The sequence below is a fragment of the Mixophyes fleayi genome, chromosome 8 (assembly GCF_038048845.1).
Source record: "Mixophyes fleayi isolate aMixFle1 chromosome 8, aMixFle1.hap1, whole genome shotgun sequence".
Classification (NCBI taxonomy): domain Eukaryota; kingdom Metazoa; phylum Chordata; class Amphibia; order Anura; family Limnodynastidae; genus Mixophyes; species Mixophyes fleayi.
The window spans coordinates 22,079,813-22,101,056 of record NC_134409.1 but is presented as its reverse complement, the minus strand read 5'-3'; the positions used below and the strand labels follow the sequence as shown (position 1 = coordinate 22,101,056).

At 38.4% G+C, this 21,244-nt stretch overlaps 1 protein-coding gene across 1 annotated transcript in view; it reads left to right on the top strand.

The window, feature by feature from the left end:
- Positions 1-21,244, top strand: part of FAF1 (Fas associated factor 1) — a 163,925-nt gene that overhangs the window by 99,416 nt on the left and 43,265 nt on the right. The window contains exons 11-13 of the mRNA XM_075182058.1: positions 1,008-1,071; positions 1,790-1,871; positions 9,067-9,221. Of these exons, the coding sequence (XP_075038159.1) occupies positions 1,008-1,071; positions 1,790-1,871; positions 9,067-9,221 (301 nt within the window). The remainder of the gene's footprint in view (positions 1-1,007; positions 1,072-1,789; positions 1,872-9,066; positions 9,222-21,244) is intronic.

Genomic DNA, 21,244 nt, shown 5'->3' with positions numbered 1-21,244 from the left:
TTGTAGACGTGGTTCTCATTGGCGAGGTTGGTCAAATCACATGCGTTTTAAGTATGGGGACTATACAAAAGTGCCTGACTTACCGTTGATGGCTAAATGGCTACAAAAATACTGTTAGACACAAATCTTATGTCCAACTGGCAGTCATCAACAAGTAAACCTGTTGCAGGCCTATGGAGCGCAAAAAGGTACGCCTCATAAGCAATACACGTTGGTCAAAATTAGAGGCATCACAAAGGGTTAAATCTGGGACAAATGGTTGTTACATAATCGCTTTGCAACAAACCACATTATGTTCTGTTCTAAGCCAGCTGCAGTTTGCAGTTTTTAAAATATCCAAATATTAGATGTAATTTTACGCAAACCTCAGATTAATAACTAGTGCATTTTGTCTTTAGAAACTGCACTTGATTGGTGATTGTCATATTGCATAATATAATATATAATAAATGATGCATTGTTTTCTGTATGGCTCTTAAGTAAAAGGGCGGTAATCCTTTCCCAAAGGCATATAAACAAAATAATGTAGATTTCAAAATCCAGCGGGTCAAGCCTAGGAGCCAGTAGGGTGTGGTAAGGATCCAGACAAGACGCACATCCATTGACATCAATAGAAAGTGTTCCCAAAATAATAGTGTTTAAGGCGAGTTGGCTACCTGGCTGCCGGGATTTTTCCATTGGTCCTTTGTTTTCATCAAGCTTTGTACCGTAGTTCTTGGTAATTTGGGTAATGGTTGGCAATTTTCCACTGAGTGTTAGATTATTTACACGATAAAATTAAAGTTTTTTATTTAAAAACCTCTTTATAGTTACATCTGTAACTGTATTTTATGGAGTTGTCGTATATCTTGTTCTGCTGAAGATGCGCTTTAAGATATGGATATGTTTTCATCTTGTGGTTGGGCTGTTAAACGGTCATTTATGTAGCCATTGTGGCTAAGCCTCAAATTGCTGCTTTAATTTCCTCTATGTTCCTCTGTTTAGAAATCTTGTCATTGTCTTCGCAGTGCCTGAAAACGCTGAAAATGAAGCAGACGCTTTGCTACAATTTACAGCAGAATTCTCCTCCAGGTATAAATCCTTTTTTGCCTTAAATAAATATCAACCATCTTATCAGTCGTTATCAACTTTTTTAAAGCAGTTTAGAGGCCCAGTATACACCTTTAAAACACCAACCATCAGAACACTTCAACACCGTAATGTGGTTTGATTTTAATACCAACATCGGAACATGAAAAAATGTTTATGTCCGTGGTTGCTGCAAACACTAAAACGAAACTCCTGAGTGCTGAGTGGTTATCCATTTGTCTGTTATGTTTCTGTTGAAATGTCTAAATCCCCGAACGCCTACACAATGTCAGCAGGCTGATGCTCTGTGTGCGTATTGCATAATGAGATACTGAAATGTTTCAGGCATAACTTTGTAACACTGTCCCTGAAAAACTACTTTTGGAATAAATACAGACACTCCCATTGCTTAAAAAGAAACTAGAGTAAAAAATAAATGTGTGAAGAGCCACAAAAAGAAAAATATTAAAGTTTTTTTCTTAATCATGATAAAGGGAAATTTGCTAATTACTGAGAGAAGTTTTGTTTTAGCCAATCTCTGTAACACAGTCCAGGCCACTGTTTGCTGCAGTGTTCTGCAGTGTTCTACACCTCTCAGTATAATGACAATCAGTGCAGCCTATTTCTGTTACCTCGTAACGGATTCCGCAGCTCCCAGTCAGCTGAATGTGAGATTCTAGATCTAGCAATTTGTCCAATTGTCCCTTCCTCCTCTTCCTAGATATGGCGAGTCCCATCCTGTGTTCTTCATTGGATCATTGGAGGCTTCGTTCCAGGAGGCGTTTTATGGGAAAGCGAGAGAAGTAAGTAATAGTTTTTATAATCATCCTGCATGTCAGACAATATGAGGATGTACAACCAGGACTCGTATGGGACATTTTTGTTGATATCAGTGTTTGTTCCTCTCCTTGTTTTTGAGCGTCTTAAATTAGACTTGATATCAGGCGGGACTGGGAACAGGGGGATTATTCATTCCTTGAAAAGAATGACTGATTTTATTTTAGAATAATTACAAAAAATAAAAAGTTTTGGCTGTGTGCCAGCAGGGTTACCAGATTGTAATGAGCCTGTGATACTAAACAGAAAACTTTGGTAGCACCTTGTCCTCTCCGCCAACCAGTAAGATGTGACTGAAGGGATAACGTACAGGGAGGAGGCTGGTGCCAGCCTCCCATTGGCCACATGCATTCCAGAACTACTTATTGGCCAAAATGATTAGCACAATGGATACTCTACAAAGCGTTCCTTCACCTGGCAAACGGCAGGGGGTATTTCAGAACACTTACAAAAGTAATGTTTTCATTAAATAAATAAATTACCCACCGGAAGACAGGTCCACCAAGAGAAGATCATGTGCGCAGTGTATGTTTAATAGCCCATTTATCTGCTGCCATTGCATTTCACAGTTGCTTTGTAGAGTCGACCCCCTTCCAGTGTCACACAGCCATTAACGGCCTAAGCAAAGGAAGTAATTCATTTACATAATAACGTAAAACTGAGCAGTTTTCGTCATCGTTCTTTTGAGAAACTACGGCTGGATGTCAGAAAATAGACCAGGACGGATTCTGCACCATGATCTCTAGACATGTGCTGACATTGAATTAAGCGTGGTACACCCCCCCTTCCCCAGCGGCATACATCGTAACATTCCCAATCTGCACTAAGTACCCCAGATCTTCCTAAACCGTTCCCTGATTTGCATACACCCATTATCAGGTCAGTCATTTGTAGTCATTTACATTGTGGGCTTCTCCAAACAATCATTTTCTACAATCGAAACCTGGTTGGATTACATTTGTAAGTGCAGTACTGAAAATCTGGTTGGTCGATGACCCCGGATTGGTACATGGGTGAGTTCCTCACCCGGCAGAACAACAAGAAGTGCACTTGGAGTAATGATCTGAACAGCCACATTGCACTGCATGTCACCACGTGCTCTATGAACTTACCAAAACATTTTGGAAGGGGCCTAAATATCTGACTTTATAATGTACTGTTTGCCGTAAGTGGGAAATTGCTTTTAAAAATGTTTCATGAGCTTAAATAGATTAGAATTCTCGGATTTAGTGTTATTTGTTTGAAATCTATCAATATGATTTATTTACTTCTGTTAAAAAGTCAAACATAATGGGTATTTCTTAAAAATAAATATATATTTTTATATATGAAGCATAAAGATAATACACATGGTCCAGGCTTGCAACTCTAGTGAGCAATTCCTCCCACCTTCAATACAGACAGCTGGAGTCTCTAAGCTTTTTCTCCTGTTTCAGTGGCTTTAACAGCATAGCACAGCATATACCAGTTTGCTTGCTGTGACATTAATGCATATGTCCATATGAATAAGTCCAGCATTCCACACAGAGCAGTTCTGCAGAGCAAAACAGCAGTCCCGTCATTCATACTGCTTCATAGTGACATAAGATAACATGGCCTAACCCTGGGTACACACTACAGAAATTTCTCCCGATGTGATATCCGTAACGATTTTACCAACGACCGGGGGGAAAAAAGTCCCGATCAGGATGCCAATTTATGTGTGCACGTTATACATGTTTTAAAAGATTTAACCTCAAATCTGTGCTCTTCATCTGTCATAACCATCTGCTGAAAAGATCAGGACTCTGTAAACTCTATGGAGATTCTGATTGTGAGTGTATACACACTGCAGAATTGAAAGGACATCGTTGAACAAGATTTTCAGTCTGCCCAATAATATATGTAACATTAAATAAGTATTACTATTCCTTGTGCTCTTGGAGACTAGGCGTGACATTAATTTATCTGTTTGGACTTTTGTTCAACCATCTCTATTAGGGTGGTTTGGTTAATTAGTAGTTTTATTTGCATAATACCCCAGCAGGTTATGTTCTAAGGCTTTTTATATGACAAAGCCTTTGGTAGATCTTTGTGACCCTGGATAAATCACCCTATACATAGGTGTGCGGGGCAGGGATACAAGTTGGAGATGGTGCAAATTTCTTTAATATAGCACTTTTGGCCTTTTGCTCTGTTTCCATTTTGTTTGAAAGCCATCTTTTACATGAGTATACATCCAGATCAATTGATCCCTTATCTGTAGAATTGGCAAAATGTGCTCAAGTTGATATACTCCGCCTCTCTAACGTAACTGTTAGATGCCACAATAGAAACCAAAAATTACAATAAATTAACTATTTCAATAATTCATTGTAATACTATAGAAATGTGTGTTACTCGTTTTCAATCAACATTATTAGATAGTTGTGTTACCAAAGTTATTCCCTGCCAAAAACATACTGGTAGATTAATTGGCTGCTAACAAATTGACCCTAGTCTGTGTCTGTCCGTGTGTGTGGATCTGTCTGTGTGTGTGTGAATTTTAGACTGTAAGCTGCAATGGGGCAGGGACTGATGTGAGTGAGTTCTCTGTACAGCGCTGCAGAATTAGTGGCGCTATAATATAAATAAATGGTAATAATAATAATCAAGTGAGTGTACAATTCTGTTCAGGCATGATTTGCCAGACAGATGAAACCATGGCACTCGCCCGATCCATTTCTGTTTGTGTGACAGTGGGAACATGGGTTCCACAATGGAATGTGAATCCATGAAAGCAAAACATTATATATATATATATATATATATATATATATATATATATATATATATATATACCTTTAATTATGTTCCAGTTATCTAGGGTTATGCTGCAGTTGAAGGTTTCAGCTCGTATATAGGTTCACGGCTCTTGGTTATCTCACAGAAGGTGTTTTTGTGTCTTGAGGTCTGTTATTTCTATCCATGTAATTTCTCACTTTTCTATCTAACGTTTAATATGAGAATCGGCAGAGAGCAGATGAATTGGCGCTGGAAATTGAGTTTCCACAGTCAATAAAAACAAGATTGAAGGTTTAAATCCCCCGCCAGCCTTTTTGAACTGCTCTGCTCATTAAATGTTTATTGGAGTGCCTGGATTAGGGGGGATTTGGAGAATTTCGTGAACTGGTATCTGCTTAATCACTAAGTAAAACACTCCATTTGATAACGTGTTTCTCACGATATCACACTCTGCCCCAATTTAATGAAATCCCCTCCAAGAACAGCTCACTGGGGGCCACTTTGCAGCCGAAGAGTCCTTTAGCGCTCATTGAGTTATTCCTATCCACATCTTCACATGTGATCTTTTTATGAGCTAAGGCGTGTGTCAGAGTGCTCACGTCTCATCCTAAAGAACATTATTTATAGTAATTGACAGAGCAATAGGCAAGGTCAAAAAAAGTCTATATAAAGTATTGGTTTAAAAAAAATAAAATAAAGTGATTTTTAAGAGCACTTTGTGCCAAGTTATTTTCAAGTAAAAGTCAATATGGTTCTCTGAGAATCCTTGTTGTAGTATCTAATACAAGAAGATTCACCGCACAACTGCAGGATAAACTCATTTGTGAGCAGTTTGGTCTAGTGCTTGCACTTCCTGGCTGAACGTGGACCTCACAGACGTGGCGGTATTGGGTCGTTGTTTCACCTACCTTTTCACACACCCAATCTAACCTCATCCAGTAATAGCAGTGGTTATTGATCTTGGGACCCCGTAGGGTACAATATATGGTCCGTATTTTGCCGCTGGTTCCCAAATACATCTCCCCATTTTAGTAAAACCATAGTGGTCCCAGGCCAGCTGTTAGTTTATTGTAAATGTTCACTTAATCTGTATGAATTACTATGAATGTTTTCTAAACATTTAATAAAGTAACAAAAATAATAAAATAATATAAAAAAAACTTGGAGAACCGCATTCATCGCCATTAATCAAACTTTGTGACCAACCACTGCTTATAAATGTAGTTTTCTATGATTTCCACTTGACAAGAAGGCAGGAATGATAAGAGCATATTAACTAAAGAGCTGGAAGTCTCACATCAATAGAGGGGAATTAATGAGATCACTCTTTCCATGTACTGTCAAATATGACGTTCTAAGACCATATATAATACTGGACTATCTTGTAGCTGTCTTGATCGGGTAGCTAGAGTAACGCTACCTAATACATGTTGGCAACCTATGAAAAGAAAAATGTATTTCAAAGTTTTTGGGCTATTTTGGAATATTCTGCAAACAGAATATTCTGCAAACAGAATTTTTGACCAATGAAAAGACGTGTGCATTTTTCCATTGAAGTCTTTTGGAGAGCACTTCAGATGGGGGTTAATAACATTTTAGACTTTACAAACCTAGGACGAAAAACCCTTCTAGTATATAATGTATCTCTGGATATAGTTTTAGCTATATTTTACAAGACATTTATTGCTCTATGTCCCCAAATAATTCATAAACGGCAAAACTTAGGAAGTGACTCTCAGATGGTGGAATAGTATAAACCTTTAGTAGAAAATAGGAGTGTTCTGGTCCATGATAGAAGGGCCACATCGCACCATGTGGCTACAGTGTGTGTGGGCAGGGCACCTGACTTGGCACAGTGCTCACATAGTGCCTGTTCTAATAGGATAAACGATGGCTTATTCTATTATAATAGGACTCTGTTGGGCTCCAAGAGCCGGGTGGCAAGTAAAAACAGCCAGGATGAGCACCCAGGAGATAGGTGCTGGGGAGAACACTGAGATTCATGAATGGAGGTCGGAGCCCCATAGGAAGCTCCTCTACATACAGAACTGCAGTGTTTGCACCTCATGAAGGGGCAGAAATAGCTGCTGCAGATTGTGTGCATAGTGATATGCTGGGAGCGTGCATAGTGATATGCTGGGAGCATGCTCAAATAAGACCTCCTATATTGCATGTTTCATTGGTGTCACCAATCACTAGACCCCGTTATACATACAGGAGGGGGACAAGCTGCAATGACGTTTGGTAATTGGATGCAGTATGTAATATGTTCTGAATATCTCTATGTAACTGCTTGGCAGGACTACAAATGACATAGTTTAGGTCCCTGGAGCGATAGCCATTGGTTATTAGTAATTTATAGTGCCCAGCTTTCACTGATTACAAGCGCGATCCAATATTGACACTTCTAAGTAGACAACAGACGGAGGCAGCCAGTGTGAGCCTGGATTCAAAGTTTTAATAAATATTAATAGATCATATGCAAATCCCTGCCCAAATACTGGCCATGATACTAAATACTGTTTTGTTCCATATATTAGTAGATGCAGGGATTGTAGACAAAATCTGATTAGCAGAACAACAAGGGACCCTTCCGGTGTCCCCAGCTTTTGTTATATAAAGCACCCGTGACATTTGTAGTCCTCAGTTATCAGTGTATAGAGAGTTTTCAAAGGGGAAAAGTTGAGCATGATGGCAGTACATGGTCGTATAGCAGTGTTAAATATCTGAACAGTTCAGCAAATCCGTGGAAGGGATTTTTTTTTTTCTTTAATCAAACCTCATTGCCAAAAAGTTGGTACCCACTGAGAAAAGAACAGCCTTTACAAGACTATATGTATCGCAGATTTGCCCTCTTCTGTTAACCTGCTTATGTTAACCGTTTCCCAGTAATTCTATATTGTTCAGCACTTGAATAACAGTTATTAAACCTATTACTCGTAGCTTGGAATCTGGCGTTTGTGAAGAAACAAGGAGATACGGACATATTGTCTGTACAGCCATAGTTACATAGTTATCAGATCCATCATGTTGGACTCTTTTTATAAATTGTAATTGCATCAATATAATTGATTAATGGCCAGTAAGTCCTCTGCATTACAGCAAATGAAACAAGAGCATTATGGGAAATGTCAATCTCTTCCTCTACAAATCAGTAAGACTCTCTATAAAATATACTACACTATGAATTAAGTTACTGTCTAAGAACACAGTGTATGTCCGTGTCTCATGTTTGGGATATTGAATTATTTTCTGCAGGTTCCTTTCACATTTTGTATTTATTTCAGCTTATTTTTTTTTTCTGTTCTTGCAGAGCAAAGGGGGGTGGGAAGGGTGTTAAAAATGCCAGCCTCCGGGCACAAAGCGGGACTGTGACAAAGGACAGATTAAAGGGTTTACAGCAAGGTCAATGTGGGTTTTTCTCTAACTAAACACTTTCCTAAGATTTCCTTGCAGGGGAAAATAATGAAGGCTGTGCAAGGGGTTTTCAAGGAGTTTCTGTCCTCTCCACCAGCCTGATTTCGCCTGTCCTCCCAGCATGGGTGTTTAATATTCCCCAGCTTTGTGAATTAGTCCAGATGAATAATTGTTGGGATCTCACCGCAGGAGTTGGGAGCTTATTCTAAGGGCCTAATCACTGTGTAAACAGCTCCTTACCCTGCTCCCCTTAGAATGGGAGAGATTCTAGAACAGTAACTTAGGATATTGCATGGAAGTTGCTCTTTGAAATGTTGAGCGGATGATCCGGGCGGTGCCTGGTCTTTCCTCGGCTCTTTGCCGAAATGAAATACAGATAGCTTGGTAATTCTTTTGCCTAGACGGTAGCAACGGAGAACATCGGAAACTTCTGTAAACTTTGTGTAAAGCTGTGTTTATGAGCTCAGGATCAGGTTGTGCTTATTATGGGGCCTCAGTTGATCACTGTGTACCATTCAAACACAATCAGACCTGATCTGATAGACTGGTAACATGGGGAATTTGAGATCTGTTCATTCGGCCTAGCCATCTATTTACTGCATGTATGTTTGTGTGTAGGTGTACGTTTATGTACATGCTGCCACATGGGGAATGCAGCACTTTACAATTTTAAAACACATATTTGCACAACGTGCATCGAGGAAAACTCTGTGGTCGAGGTTTGAGCTACGTAGAGCTTTGTTTCGATTGGACCTTCCATGTATGTGGTCGCATTGGGCTAAAATCCGGGCATTTGGTGAACAAGTGTGGTGCTACGTGTGGCCTATGGCTATCTTTATAAAAGATGAATGTGTAAGATTTCCTTTAACATAAGGAGATTTCATGTGTGTCTATTCTGCAAGTAGTACATCTTATTACATTATGTCATGTTGGCTATCACCGCATGAGCTCCTGTTTAATGTCACCCCTTGTGTCTTGCAGAGAAAGCTCCTTGCCATCTACCTCCATCACGACGAGAGTGTCCTCACCAACGTCTTTTGCTCCCAGATGCTTTGTGCAGAATCCATCGTCTCCTACCTGAGTCAGAACTTCATCACGTGGGCCTGGGACATGACCCGAGAGGCCAACAGAGCTAGGTGAGTCCGAGTAGTCCCTTTCTATCTAGAAAGGTGCCTAGGACCCCTATCATCTAATGTCCACCAAACCATATTTAGAGCATATGTAAATGTTTTACATTTCGAAGTTTACAGTTTCTTGCCGTTCTAAATCATTACGTGGGATTACTCGGTAGCATTGTGTATAGCGCACATCTACTGTTGCGGCACAGTTTTTGTTGCAGCCCTCTTTACTGAGGACTATTAAGAGCAGCGTGTTATCTATGCCACTCCTCTGCTGTCAGGTGCCCATATTTATTTATCTTCTGTATGGGGCAGTGCAGAGGCTTGTGTCCAGGTAACAGGCTTTATCTCCTAATTACAGTAGGGTTCTGTACAGCTCAGAGGACTCACACACATCGTATGGATGTCACTGTAAGCATAGCTGATGTGTGGTCTGCAAGAAAAGGCAGATGATGTATGAATATGTAACAGGGTTGATGCCCAATGATTTAGACAATGTCATTTTAAATTTATTGCATCAAAATGTAAAAAAAAAAATACATTTGGGACACATCTGAAATCCGAATACAGAATGAGTGGTGATGTAATGTCACCAGCAACTTAGGAAAAGACATTGGGGTTATAGTTTCGGATAAAATGAAGGGTAAGCAGCAGTGGGGAGAACCAATAGGATACTTGGTTTTATAGGAAGAGGGCGTTTAAATTGCTACTTTACAGGTAAGATCTCACATTGAGTATAGTGTAAAGATCTGGTGGACCTAGAAGGGCTAGTAAAACGGTGCATGGGCTGTTACAAATCATTCAGCTCTTTCCTGATACATATACAGCTCGGAGGAGAGAAGTGACAGAGGTCATATGATAGAAACATTAAAATATAATTTTTTGCTGTGTAAGTGTATTTCTAGAACAAAAGAACACACTTTAAATGGGAATAGAGGGAACATGGCACTGGTAAAATTCTAGGGTTACAGGGATCCATCTCAAGTAACTTGGCAATCAATCATTCCGGTCCCGACCTATTGGTCAAGAAGGATCCAGGTCTCTAGACACGATCGCCAGTCTCCAACAAGCTTATTTTAAATGTATTGGATTAAACATAGTCAACCATGGATTTATTTGTATGTCCTATATTTGTTGTTCTGCTACCTGCTACTCTATATATAATATCTGTAACAGGAAGGACATATATTCAAAGAGTGGTTTATTTTGGTTATTTAGCTCACTGAATAGTGGATTGAGCTGACGGTTAGGAGAGCAGTTGGGTTGTATGACGGAGCTTGTTCAGGATGCTCAAATAAGAGATATCACTAGTTTCAGTGGATGGATCGACTTCATTTTCATTAATGTTCAGTACACATAACTAGAAGAAGACTTTGGAGGAGCCAATATGACTCGGTGTTTGCTGTACACAGGAATATAAGAGATTCAGGTGCTTGTGGGAACCTCTTTATATAACAATTTGAAGTCAGACATTCTTGGTGTGTGTATGTGTATTTTGTTACAATAGCCACTTCCAAACGTAAGCCACTTTCTCCTGACCTGGAAGCCCATCAACATCGGAAGGGACATTGTTTCCCGTACAGTAACAAAAGGAAGCCGTCCAATCCTTTGCCGCCTCTCCACTCTGAATAGGAGTTGAAAAGGGAACGAAAACATTCCTAAAAGAAAACTCTGGGGCCCTTTTTGTGCAGTAAACCCCATACTTTGTCTGGTAAACTATTACATACTACTTTGAACGTTTAGTATCCCCCCCACAGAACCCCTCCAAGGCTTTTATCCATAACTTCTTGCAGAATAAAATGCTCTTCCATAACCATCTGTAGCGGCTGAGTTCAGACGGATGCCTGCTGTTACTTTGTCCTGCGCCCTGTTTGATTTCACAGCCCCTTTTATTTAACAATAACAAAAATTGCGGTGTAGTTTCATTAAAGGGGAAAAAAAAGCCTTGTTTCAGAGGGTTTTGTATGAGTGACCATCAGTGGCCATGTAATTGCTTTGTAGTGTTTTACCAAAAGGAGTTTATTAAGTAGCAGAACTTGGATACACTGGTAATAAGCGACAGAGATACCTGTGGTGAGCATTACACTGTCGGCAGATCCTCTTGTACTCTTCACCGCTGTTTATTGTAAATGCCACTTTGCACGTGTTTCAGCAGGGAATGCTGGGTAGTGACCAACTCTCGCTCAGGTAGATAGCAGACAGTTACTGAAGCGCTAACCTTGGTCATGCACCAAACATGGCCTTTGGCTTTTCTGCTTTAGGACAACGCCGCACAAGTTACATTGGGAGGTGGCGTCGGTGGTAGACTTGGCAATTTTCATTCTCTGTTGTTTTCACATGTTCTTGTTCGTCACTTGTCCTCCCAATGAGTAATCCATTTTTCAAATTCCAGTCCAAACACATTGGGCAGTACTTTCTTGTGCTGACTATTCCTCAGGCATAAAATTAGGTCTCTCCATATTGGTGTGAAGTCGGCATATAAAATGGAAAAGGATTCATTTTTAAGCTTGAAATGACCATCACAGATATCTGTTGCCACTGCAGAAAGATTCTGATACTAAATATTGATGGCATATGAAAGCCAGCTCATTTAGTACATCATCATCATCTTCATCATTATTTATATAGCGCCACTGATTCCGCAGCGCTGTACAGAGAACCCACTCGCATCAGTCCCTGCCCCATTTTAGCTTACAGTCTAAATTCCCTAACACACACACAGACACACACACACACACAGACAAAGGGCACTTTAATAGCAGCCAATTAACCTACCGTTGCCAGGACATTTAAATTTCCTCACCAGTAGAATCAGTGACCGCTAAGAGATTGTCACCTGGCAGTATGGCTGGGTTGGGGGAGTGTTCTTCCTGCCTGTTGTCCCAGTCTCCCACCCATGAGTGCTGACCCTTGTTACCGATATTTAAATGTTCATTGCTTGAGTGAATATTTGATATGTTTGTATGTATGTGTATATATATAATATGGACCAGATTGTCGATCCAGTAAGAAGTTTTTAGCAGAAAGGGACTGTTTGACATTTAAATCTATTTTAATATATTGACTTGTACTTGTCCTGTGACTCTTACTAAATAAATAGCATTTTCCTTTCTTGCATCCTGTTCTTGTTAGTAATGTTTCTTATATCACTAGACCATATACTATAAATTGCTGCAGATAGAATGTTACGGAGAGGGTGCCGCCTCTAGCGGTGACCTTGGATTGAATGCTACTGAAAAACGTAGCTCTATTGCAATCGGAAGTAGTGAGCAATTACCTGGCACACTGTTAAGCAGAGACTTGTAGCTGATTTTTTTATGTGTATATCAGCCCTTAAATTTGCCAATAAATATTTATCGTAGCGATTCTCAGCTGCAAAACAATTGCTCAGAAGTCACCCATGAAAATAAACTGTGACTATTCAGGGGGGTAACATATGAGCTCCTGTCTGCATTTACCTTCATCCAACACTTTAGCAAAATATATGCTTAGCCACTGGCCTCATGTGATCTCGTTTTTTTCTTCTTTCTAACTGAGCATAATAAAATGAAGTGCAAGCTCTGTGGCCAAGCAGAGTGTAAAGTCTGGCCGAGTAATAAACTTTAAAACTAGTAAATGTTGTTCAGAAAACAAAACCACCAAAAGAGCAAGGTTCTCAGCAGTGTCTTGTTTAAATTTCTCACGGGTTGCCATCTGGAAGGAACGCGATTTGAAAAAAGTGGTATCTTCTTTTTCTACTGTACCATTGCCATTCAAAAATAGGATTATCACCTTGTGAAAAGAAAATCTTCCTGCTGCTATTTAACTCATTTACTGGAGGAATGGGAAACTGCAGCAAACGTATCATTAAAAGAAAACGGATACCTTGAGGGTTGACTAAGCCGGTCACACGTTATCATCCTATCAAGTGTTTCCTGAGAAGGTTAGTTTACCCGTTTCTGTGACAGGACAAGAAAGGCATTTTAAACAGTTAAACCCCAAGCACATCCAGATCAGCTTGTTTATCGTTTTCAGAGACTTTCACCTCTTGTCCCTTTTGATTTTTTTTTAATTCTTCTTGCAGCGATTAAGAAAAGTATTTACAAGTGCAGCCTTTGACAATCCCGTGCAGTAATTATGTCCGGCTAACAAAGAGATGGGAACAATTACTGGGCCTTTTTGAAACTGAACACTAATAAAGTCATTAGATGCTGCCCTGGTATGGAGTTACAGGAACACACAGCATTGTGTGGGGGGAACAATTGCTGCTGGCGGAATGCAAGCCTCCAGTTAAACCAGGCTGCAAATTGATCTTGACGTACGGTTAAGGCTGACACTATAATCAAAAGCCCAGCAGAAAGGGAGAATATGACTGGATGAAACCAAGCAAAAAGATGATCTCTAGCAGCTCCTGCAGAGATCCTGCACAGCTGGTCCTCAATGCCAGGGAAACCTGCTAACAGTTTTACACACATGGCTTTTAAAGGGAAATATACAGTGTTTAAAACAAACTTTATTTATAAGTCACTCTGCACAGAGAGCTGCATTTCTATTTGTCAAGCCATGGGCATAGAGTATAAACGGTATAGAGGGTACAACAATAGTGCCACTAGTTAAATATGATCAAAATACATGGCAGCAAACTTACTCTGCATTGAAAAGTAATAAAAATGTTGATGAATGGGTTCTCGCACAAGTAGCTTACAACAGATATAGATATATATATATATATATATATATATATATATATATATATATTTATTTTTTTAAATAAGTTACATGCTATATCCAGGGGTGGAACCCTAGTGGAGGCAGTGCCTATGGGATCCAGAGGTGAATGGAGCCCTGCTCCCCCTGCGGGCCCCTGCTCTACTCTTTTGAGAGGCATCTTCCGATCCGCACAGTGTGTGTGCGCGCCAGACTGTGCATGCTCAGTAGAGGGCAGAGAAGAGTCCGGGGGGTAAGAACAACATCACTTATGGGGCCCTGTGATTCACTGTTCCTCCCCCGTTTATATTAATTCACTATTAAATTTATATTTTATTCACTATTACTTTTATATTCAGCTCTGATAAATTGATATTCCGTTATTCTCAGTTGAACGAATGATTATAGAAAACCCATCTCTCCAAATGGCGCACACTAAGGAACATTTAAGTGCAAAATATGTACTGACCCATAGCAACTAATTGGCTTTTATCTATCTAGTGCAAGTTAGACATTGAATGCAAGTGTACGATTGGTTGCAATGGTTTAGTGCAAATTGCACACCTAACTGCAATGTTAGTAAATGAACCCTGCTGATTCAGGCCTGTTTTCATAAAGGGGCTAAAAAACAAAGCATTTGCCTTGTGTCCAGCAGGACAAGGGACCGACCAGGACACTTACCAGTAATGGAGCCTGGGTAGGTTAGGCTTTACAATATGACCTAGAAATGCTTATTCTTCTAGAGGTTTAACTATTATATCTTTTCAATGTCATTTTCCACCAACATTCTATGGGGAGGCAGCTTCCAAAGAGAGAGATTCCAAGAAGAAAGATGGATCCTGTCGTTGTAGCTTCAGAAATACTAATAGAAAGGATCATTGCATAAGTCTCTCTATGTTTCAAATACACAATCAACCAGACACGTCTTTATTAGATGTTTAAAGATAATGATATAGTGATGTCGTTCCCGCGTGAACAAACCATTTAGCATCCTCTGAAATAAAGTTTAGAATCTAACTATGGTGCTTTATGGGCAGAATTTGTATGTTCTCCCCGTGTCCATGTGGTTTTCCTCCCGTAGTCTATAAATGTTCTGGTATGTTGACTGGTGCATGTGTGCATCTGCCTGGGGTAGGATAATTAGATTGCAGGGACCGGTGCAGTATCGACTGATGTGAACACATAAACATTCTCTGTACAGCGCTGCTTAATGTTCTGGCACTATACTAAAATATTATTACGCTTATAGATTTATGAATAACACCCTATGTATTTTGCCGTGGATACTACCTTAAAGTCAGGAATAGTGAATTGGGATACAGAATGAAGATACGTGTTTAAATGGAGAAGAACACTGATTTGTGTACCCCATTTCTATGATTATGGAGTAGGCAGCCTGTGATTGGATGTAAGCTGATAACGTGACTCGTTCTCTGGCTTACGCTCAGTCACCTGTTCTTCCTGGAATACCATGCAGTTTTCAAAGAGATCACTGTAAAATACTGCGATTTAGCCATTTCATCCAAGGAGTGGTCCAATAAATATTATAAACATATATTTTTACATAAACCATTTAGCACATACAAATATACAGTACGTTATTTCTATTTATTAACTTGTTCTGTAAACTAAATATCCATACATTCAATGTGGCAAATCATTATTAAAACTGAAATTTAGTCACTCCCCTCTCCCCCCATTATATTACCCAAGTTTACACTTTCCCAGAATTTACTATTTTTTTCCTCTTTTTAATGAATTTCAGTGTCCATTTTCCTGTTTTTACACTAACTTTCCTGCTTTGTACACCATACAATTTTTCCAGATTATTTCCTGAATTATCATAATACTGTACAGTAGTATTTTTGTGTACACGAGAGAAGTGTTTAGTACAGTATATTTTTGAGTAATGTAAATGTTCAATACTGGATATGTCTACACAGACCTGCATTTGAAGTTAGTTTTACTTTTTTTTTTTTGTGGTGTTGATTCTTTCATGTGAATAGCAAGCATTGTACATGCAGGAATATACGATTTACAAATGATGAACCACTCTGGTCCTTTTAGAAATTTCCTTGGGTTTTTTTTTCCTCATTTTGCTTGAAGTTTGGGCTTATTTAGAGTTTTCCTTCATTTTCCTTTTTACTGAATTTGACACCGTTTTCCCGATCCCTTAAAAATAGGAAAAATGGGGTCTTGGCTTTGCATGATTGATTTCGGGAGTAACCTTGTTTTAAACAGACCTTTATAAAATCTATGAATCTAAGTGCATGTTAACGCTAATATCACAGTGCCTAGATCTGTTTGAATGTATATTGTATCCGTTGTGATGGGTAGCCACAGTACAGAACAAAAGAACGTTCTATGACTCTTATCTTCAGGCTCTCTGCTATTGTTGCTGTAGTGCTCTTGAATTCCACCTTACGGTTGAGGACTGTTTGACACATGTTCTGTTTAAGTGCTGCACTTTGTAAAGCTGCAAATTCCTCACTTCCTTAAGGGCTCTTGTGGATTGGATTTCTCTGCCTGTGATTGAGAACAGGCAGCGTCTCGTTAAAACCTCCACTCTTCAGCTCTGCCTCTTCAAGAAATCCGACATTTTAATATTTCTCCGGTGAGAGCTTTCTGTGGCTGATTCCTTCTGACCTCCGCTCCTTCCAGTAATTTATTAAGCATCCGTCTGCTGATCCTTGTCGGCTCTTGTCCCACACGTAGCTCAGCAAGACGATTAGGGAAATTTTCTGCACTTGACATAAGACAGATGTAGGAAATTGATTTTACTTAATGCTGCCTAAAGTCTGTTTTTGTTGGGTTTTTTTTTTTTTTTTTGTCTTATGCCCAGATGAAGGGGAGCAGATAGAACAGAAAATAGCGGAAGGTGAATTCTAAAACTAAAATAGGGACTAGGACAGATGGTTAATAATGATAGTATTGTCTTCCGAGGCGGTACACTAAAGCATAGGAGTAAGACTTTTTCTCACTTGTACAGTGAGATTTCAAACACTGAACAAGCACGTGTCCGCAGTTACACACTGCGGAGGCAGCCATATTGTGGACTGAACCAATATTTGCGAGTTTGCAATCGATCTCTACTGTCATGAACAGAAGTCGGACTGGATTAGTAGTGAAGTGCAAGATCACTGTTTTTTGTGAGTAGAGAATCTGCCTTTTTATGAATTAGTGGTTCAGCATACAAAATATCTGCCTCCACTTTGTGTGGTAGGTGATCGCATTTCTTTAGCTTGATACACTTTGGCGCAGTTTACACCCGGGCTTGGGGAGACATTGTGTTGCTCTCGTCCAGTGGTGGGAACCAGGCGGCCCTCCGAGCCTTCATCTGCGGCCTCCAGCCCTTTCCTGCTTTTGTTGTTCGATTTGTTTTATACCTGGTAACACTTATTTAAAATACCTGCTCGTCTATTATAACAGATAGGTGTCTCAATGTATTGCTTCAACGGCTTGCTGGGATTATGGGCAATGTGCGGCCCTTTTGAAGGTCAGACGACCGCTCATTAACATTTTTAAGCATCCATTGCGTATCAAAAATGAAACCTTTCCTAGTCCATCTGTGTATGTGGTTGGGAAATTTTAGATGTGCAACTTAATCGTTGTAACATTCCACAGGATATTTCGCATCCTATACGGTTTTATTGCATGTATATTTATTTATTTTTGTACAGTATGATGTTACTAGTGTGTCTCGGGCACCTTTTCCGTTTAGTGTGCGCGACTACCAGACCACCAGCTCTGCCGGCAGCTCCGCTATAATATATATTTTTTTTGCTCCGTTACATTTCAGTTACAGCCACAACAAAGCCTTGTATCCGATAATGAGTGACACTGTTTTCCAACACAAGCATTTACAGAACCGCTCAGCATTTGGTTTTAGCAACATTTTTGCAACTGTCAATTAAAGGACAGACAGAGAAGGCTGAACCCCCTTTGTAGCAATGCCTGCCATGTTTCTTTATCCAACTAAATATTTGTATAATTGAGGGAGCCGCAGGAATGGCGGGGTGCCGGCTGCTGTGTGTTAGTCACAATTCACCTCCCTCTGTATATAGGAGGAGACCTGGATAATCCAGATTCCGAGCTGTGAATGGAGCCCTGTTCCATGCAGCGACATCTGGCTCTTTTGATGATCTCCACAGGTCATTGTGTCGACCAGTCCGGGCTGGACTTGACCTATGTTTCTGCTGTGCTCCATCTAGCCTTTTTAAATCGCCTCGCTCAAATGATGAGTGCCATGCTCCGTAATAGCCCTTCATTGTATAATGTGCTGGTCTGGCTACACAAAATAGCCCCATAACACATTTAATGTGCCCCCACAACAATCATGTAACAAACTTCACAAAATTAACTTTCACCCTTTCTAGTTTCTGTTGTCACACATTGTTTTTCTATACAGTTCCATCTTCCTTTATTTATAATGTATACTGTAGCTTTATAGCTCATTCAAGCAACTTTTTATGAACATGCAGGATTTTGTTTCATTTTTTATATTTGTTGTTTCTTTGTTTTTTGTTTTGCTACAGTGTTCAATTTTTATTTATTTTTATTACTACTTATGATTTGAAAAATTGTTTCAAAATAAATGAGCTATGTGGCCTACTCTGTGTTTTTTATTTTTATAAATTCTTTTTTTTTTTTTTTAGAAGGACAAATACAATAGAAATCATTCATTACACTGGCCTCTTCATTCTGTCAGAAACATTTGTACTTGTCTTGTTTGTGACTACTGTGTGTTGAAAAAATAAATAAAATAAAGTCCTACAACTAAATAATTAGAAAGTTACATTTAATTAAATCAGGGATTAATGACTGTGTTGAAGTCATATGTCTGTTCACAGACTGCAAATCATCTTTTCCATTTTAACTACTTTGTAAAAGGCCGTTGTGTTTAAATATTTCGGCATATGACAATTCCACTAGTGTTTACTGTTGCAGTTTAGAGTCGAGATTTGGTCGGCTCTTATCCTTTTCCCATATTAAAAAATATATTAGTGGAAAGTCTAGGTTCTTAATTCTTATACTTACCTTTACAATATCTATTTATTTATACTCCTCTTTTTAGTTACATTGGAAACACTACATTAGGAGCAGTGTCTTCAATTTTCAGCAATAAATGGTTTTAAGGTTGTAAACTAAATACCTTTTATATTGTGTATAGTGTTTTTTTGTGCTTTTAGTGCTTCTATATTTTTTTCTTTTATTGCTTTTAAGACTTTTTTTTTTTTTTTATATCAGAATATTTTATCTATGGCTTTACCTAGATAGTTTATAAATATCAAGTGCGGGAAATAAATGACCACCTAGAAAATTATTCCAAGTTCTTTTAAAAATAAATCAGTGACCAAAGAAAACCGATGTCCCTGCCCAACAGAGCTTTCAATCTAATAACTGTATGGCAAGACTAACAAATCTGATAGCAGACGAAGCATTTTTTTTTTTATTTTTATTTTATGCCATTTGTATATACAAGTTTGTATTTTTTTTATGTTGGCTGTTTCTTTGTTTATTTTACCTATGTTTCACACTTCTGACTTCTCCCTATTGTTATTAATAATGTTGGCTCCTTCCCATGAAAGCGGGTGGACAGGGAGGGGTGCCGAGATGGGGCCTGAACAAAAAAATAGATTGAAAAGCAAATATATACACACAAAAGAGGACAACAAAAGTAGGTTATGTTATAAAGCACAATAACTTTTTATTTTTATCTCCGTCATGACCGTTCCTCTATTACAGTATATTTATTATCACATTATTAGCATGTACTAAAGACTATTCTAAAATGACGTAAACATTTCATGTTCAAGGGCATCAGAAAGTTTAAAAAACGTTTGTTTGTTTACATCATTTTCCTAATAATTAAGTTAATCACTTTGGGTTAATAAGGCAATAAGACTAATTTATTATATTCTGTTTATCATTAATTAATCATGTCAGTCTCTCCACTTTCCCTTACATTTATATTCCCTGACATTATGAAAAAAAAAAAATCTCAATTTAAATTATGTTTCATGAAAATAATTAAGTATTAATAGACTTCATTCAGTGGCGAGTTCTCAGGAATTTCCACTGTTTTGCCTTTTCTGACCCATGTTATTAAAACTCTATTATTTTTACAGACTTTATTAAATTGGATCTTATTAAAGCAATTCCATATTTGCATTTGGTCTTTCATAATTCATTATTATTATGACATTTACTTTTACCTTCACATCTGAAAACATATCATAAGCTACCCTTTTCTCTTGAAAGAAATGCTAATTTCAGACAGTCCTCTAATGGAAGTGAAAAGCTTTATCAGTTTTTTCATTTATTCCAGATCGTGGTAAGAATGCTAATACTCGACTTTTATATGCAAATATGGAAGTGCGCCGGTCCTTTTTGCTATAAAAGCTTTATTTTCAGTTTTTATATATGTAAAATATACCAAGCCAATGTTGTGCTTTAAAAAGTATCTACAAAAGCTTTAAAAAAAAGTGTATGTCTGTGATGATTTTATATATATATATATATATATATATATATATATATATATATATATATATATATATATATACACAATCAATGTTTGTGTGCAGTCCAGATCTGAAGATATAGTATACACTTAGTTCATAAACATCAAAGCACTTCCTTCCTTCAAATTTCGGGTGGTAAAGCCAGATGAGCAAAAAATCTGAAAATGAGAAATAAAAGGACACAAGGACGCCAGATAGTGTAGTAATTTTAGGAAGTTAATCCCAAAACCAATAGGTGTAGATTAAAAGTGTGCCAGAATTTTGCTTCAAGAAGGCTCTTCATCACAAAAGGACTTGGTTTGTCAGCTGGGCCTCTTAGTGTGATTGCCAGTCAGGTACACCCAAAGGAAAGACAAATAACCAAGAAATAGTGTAGTACCGTCTGATCGAACAGTTAATTTTCTAATTATTCACCAATACGCACATCTATTGGTGGATGATTAGTAAATTAATTTCTAAGTTATTTGTCTTAGTCGCCTTAAGACAAAATTCTGGTACGATTTTAAACTACACCTATTGGTTTTGGGATTACCTTCTTAAAAAATACTGCACTATCTGGTGCCTTTGTGTATTTCAATTTCTCGTTCTCATAAATTATTTAAAAAAAAATCAAAATAGTATATAAAACATGATTTTGTGCACTCTGCTTCTGCGCACTCTGCTTCTGCACATGGCGAGGACCAACTTCTTTCTCTGGCCAACCATTTTTTCTCAGGGCATTGCTTAAATATTGACTGGATGATTTCTACGATTTCTACTTTTTTTAACTTCATAATATCTCTAATTTAAGTAACAATTTGACTGTTGCAGTAATTACATTTTCATGGCTTT